The 3,936-nt window shown below is 39.8% G+C and overlaps 1 protein-coding gene across 1 annotated transcript; it reads left to right on the top strand.

Annotated features, from left to right (window-relative positions):
* The first annotated feature begins 665 nt into the window (after nucleotides 1–665).
* LOC138873775 (uncharacterized) lies at nucleotides 666–3,587 on the top strand. The gene is made up of 2 exons (XM_070152253.1): nucleotides 666–1,127; nucleotides 3,549–3,587. The coding sequence occupies exons 1-2, from the start codon at nucleotides 666–668 to the stop codon at nucleotides 3,585–3,587; spliced, it is 501 nt and encodes a 166-aa protein (XP_070008354.1).
* The last annotated feature ends 349 nt before the right edge of the window (nucleotides 3,588–3,936 follow it).

The following is a 3,936-nucleotide window of genomic DNA, read 5'->3' as shown; positions in this document are numbered from 1 at the left end:
GTATTTGTCGAATCTACCAGTTTTAGTTACTCACAAAACTGGCAAGTCGCTGCTACTATACTTGTCTGTCTTGGATAATGCATTCAGATGCGTGTTTGGACAAGACGATGAGACTGGAAAGACGGAGCAAGCTATCTATTACTTAAGCAAGAAGTTTACACCATACGAAGCCAGATATACCTTGTTAGAGCGGACCTATTGCGCTATGACCTAGATCACTCAAAAGTTATGGCACTACATCAGCACATACCACACATATGATATCCCGACTCAACCCGTGCAAGTGCATCTTCCAGAAGATGTCTACAGAAAAGTTGGCCAAATGGCAGATTCGTCTCTGTTAATTCAATATTGTGTACGTGACATAGAAAGCTATCGAGGGACAAGAATTTGTCGATCACCTTGCAGAGAACCTGCTAGACAAGTACTACGAGCCACTCACCATGTACTTCCTAGATGAAGAAGTGTTGTTCGCAGGGGAGGATATTGCAGAGCCATACCAAGGGTGGAGAATATTTTTCGTTGGAGCGAAAAATTTCAAAGGTGTAGGGACTGAGGCAGTACTAACTTCTGAGTTGGGACACTATTATCAGGCTTTAGCTAAGATAAGGTTCTCTTCCACAAATAATATGGCGGAATATAAAGTATGTATTCTGGGAATTTGAATGGCAGTTGACATGAACATCAAGGAACTTTTGGTCATAGGAGATTCCGATTTGTGGATACACCAGTCTCAGTGCGAATGGACCACTAATAATGTCAAGATTCTTTCATACTTGCACTGTGTAAAAGAGTTATATAAGAAGTTCACTAACATCAAGTTCAAACATGTTCCCAGAATCCAAAATAAGTTCTCCGAAGCTCTTGCAACTTTGTTGTCTATGATCCAACATCTGTACAAAAATTACATCGACCCTATCGAGATAGAGGTTCGAGATCAACATGCATACTATTTCCATGTAGATAAAGAGCTAGATGGTAAGCCTTGGTACTACGATATTGAAAGGTTCCTTAAAGTAAGAGAATACCCAGAGAATGCCACCAATGGTCAGAAGTTAGCACTAAGAAGACAAAAGAACCACTTTTCATTAACGGGGAAGTCCTATATAGAAAGACCCCAGATTTGGGTATGTTAAGTGTGTAGATGTTGCTAACGAACCAAGATTACTAGAAGAGATACAAGCAGGAATGTGTGGTCCTCACATGAACGATTTCACTTTAGACAAGAAGATTTTAAGAGTCTGATACTTTTGGCTAACCATGGAAAGTTATAGTATGTGCTACATGCAAAAATGTTACCAGTGCCAAATTCACGGGAATTTCATCCGGGTTCCACCTAATAAGCAGAACGTAATGGGTTTTCTTTGGCCGTTCACCGCTTAAGGCATGGATATGATTGGACCTATAGAACTAGACACATCAAACGTATATTGTTTCATCCTTATAGCCATCGACTACTTCACCAAATGGGTCGAAACTTCTCTATACAATGCTGTCACAAAGAAAATAGTGGCAGATTTTGTCTGTAGCAACATAGTATGCAGATTGGGATCCCAAAATCAATCATAACTAACATTGTAGCCAATCTCAACAGTGATATCATGAAGGAGATTTACCTGCAGTTCATAATCGTCCACCAGAATTCTACAGCCTACATGCCACCAATGACTGGAGCCATTGAAGCAGCCAACAAAAACATCAAGAGGATCTAACGAAAGATAGTGGAAAATCATAGGCAGTGGCACGCGAAGCTGTTCTTTGCCTTATTGAGTTACTGTACCACCATGAGAACTTCTATTGGGGCAATACCATACATATTGGTATATGACACAGAAGTTGTGATACTCGCAGAGGTCGAGATACCATCTTTGAGAGTCATTCAGGAAGCCAAACTAGATGACGCAGAATGGACACAGTGTGCCATGGTCAGTTGTATCAAAATAGGATGGCTAATGCATTCAATAGAAAGGTAAAACCTCGGCAGTTCACACCAGGGAAAATAGGGTTAAATAAGATATTTCCCCATCAAGTGGAGGCCGAGGGAAAATTCATACCGAACTTCCATAATCCTTATGAGGTCCATCTGAGTATTGTCAAGAGGAGCATTGGTCCTAGAAGAAATGGACAGCAGAGTTGGCACGAAGCTTATCAACTATGATGTAGTCAATAGATACTACATTTAAAGACAATATAATTAGGGTTTAGTTGTAACAAAACTATGCCTGACCTGACTTCCCACAGTGGGATATGTAGGCAACTCACGTAGGGTCCAGTCTCTCTCCCCCTTTTAGTAATAGAAAATCCAAATGTCATTTTGTCTGTATTCAGAACTATGCAATGACTTGATTTTATCTAGCGCGAATACCTAGGCAATCCACGTCGGATTAAGTCATCTATTATAATCAAACTACGTTTTGGATACGTAGGTAGTCCGAGTCATACTTGGCCACTTCATTTCAATTTCTTACTATTTTGCATCTACAATCCTTGAACTACATTTTGACTTGATTCCATTTGTATACATAGGCTACCTTAGTCAGGCTCAGTCATTCCATTATATTTCACTCATCATTTTATCATCCTCGAACTACATTCAGACTTGATTCTATTCGGATACGTAGACAACCTGAAAAAGGCTCATTCATAACCCTAGGAAAGCCTTTGTAATGCATTTGTTTAGATTAGGACGCGATTGTGATGGCAAGACGTTACGTCATTAGGGGAATCTAAAGTGATTATCGTCAACGAGACATAATCATCCAAAAATAATATTCGCGTCAAAGGAAATTTCTAAACATATCAGAATCCGGAACAACAACACTTGCCATAAGATAAATGATTTTCAAAATGTTTTTAAAAAATTATATGCTTCAACCTACCAAACTTAGTGGAATAATCCACTAGATCTGGGGCAAGGCCAGGCCTGCAATCAACACAAACAAACTCTCCCTCCCACTAAGAATTTTTCTTTGAGTGCAAGACCAACAAAAATCAAGGATACCAGAATGTACCGGGAACAATGACAGACTCGCTACTATCTCATGAGCCCCTACTTCTCCTTCTTATTCAATTTTTTCTCATCTAGTTAAGGACTAACTTCAAATTCTATGCAGGTATTTCGAAATAAAGTCTTCGATGCATTCAGAGCACCTTGTATATATCAAACTGTCCGCTCAACCAATTAGAGTGCCTTGTACATATCGAACCGCCAGTTAGCAAACTGTATGCTCAACCAATCGGAGAACCTTGTACATATCAAACTGCCGATTTTGACAATCAGAGCCTGTATATAGCAAACTGTTCGCTTTGCCAACTGGAGCCTTTTCACAGATTGCACCGTCACTCTGCCATATCGGAGATTACAAGTCGATAGTTGCAAACATCCTTACCAACCCTACTAGTCGAAGGATGGATCATCCAACTCCACCATACGCTCCGCCAATCGACGACTGCAAATTAGTTTGTTAGTCAAGAGTATGTCTTGGGTTTGCTCATTTATTTTTCTGCTTTATCTTGAATGTCTTGACGTTTATTTATGTATCTTGCAGGAATTTTTACGTTCAAAGTCATCTACTCCCATTGAGTAGAGATATTCCCATCATGCGGGCATTTTACATTTAAAGTCAACTACTCCCACTGTGTGGAAACTTAAATGCTTCGACAGCTATGGAACAGTACATAGACCGGCTAACAATCAAGTAAAATTCAAAGGCACATCCCCGACAACCCAAATAATGCTCCAGAGCGTGGAAATTTTAGATTCAAACATCTCGTAATCTTGAGATCCCAAAAAATGGCTAGCCTGTAGCCAAGAACCATCATTCTTGCATTATTTACATCATATCTTAATGTACCTTGCATTACGCTATATTGGTATGTGTGTATCTTCTTTTATAGGTTCAAACACTGCGACGCGGAACTTCGTTTAAGCAGCAA

The sequence above is a fragment of the Nicotiana sylvestris genome, chromosome 7, assembly GCF_000393655.2.
Source record: "Nicotiana sylvestris chromosome 7, ASM39365v2, whole genome shotgun sequence".
Classification (NCBI taxonomy): domain Eukaryota; kingdom Viridiplantae; phylum Streptophyta; class Magnoliopsida; order Solanales; family Solanaceae; genus Nicotiana; species Nicotiana sylvestris.
The sequence above is the reverse complement of the archived record's forward strand: the minus strand, read 5'-3'. Positions and strand labels throughout refer to the sequence as shown.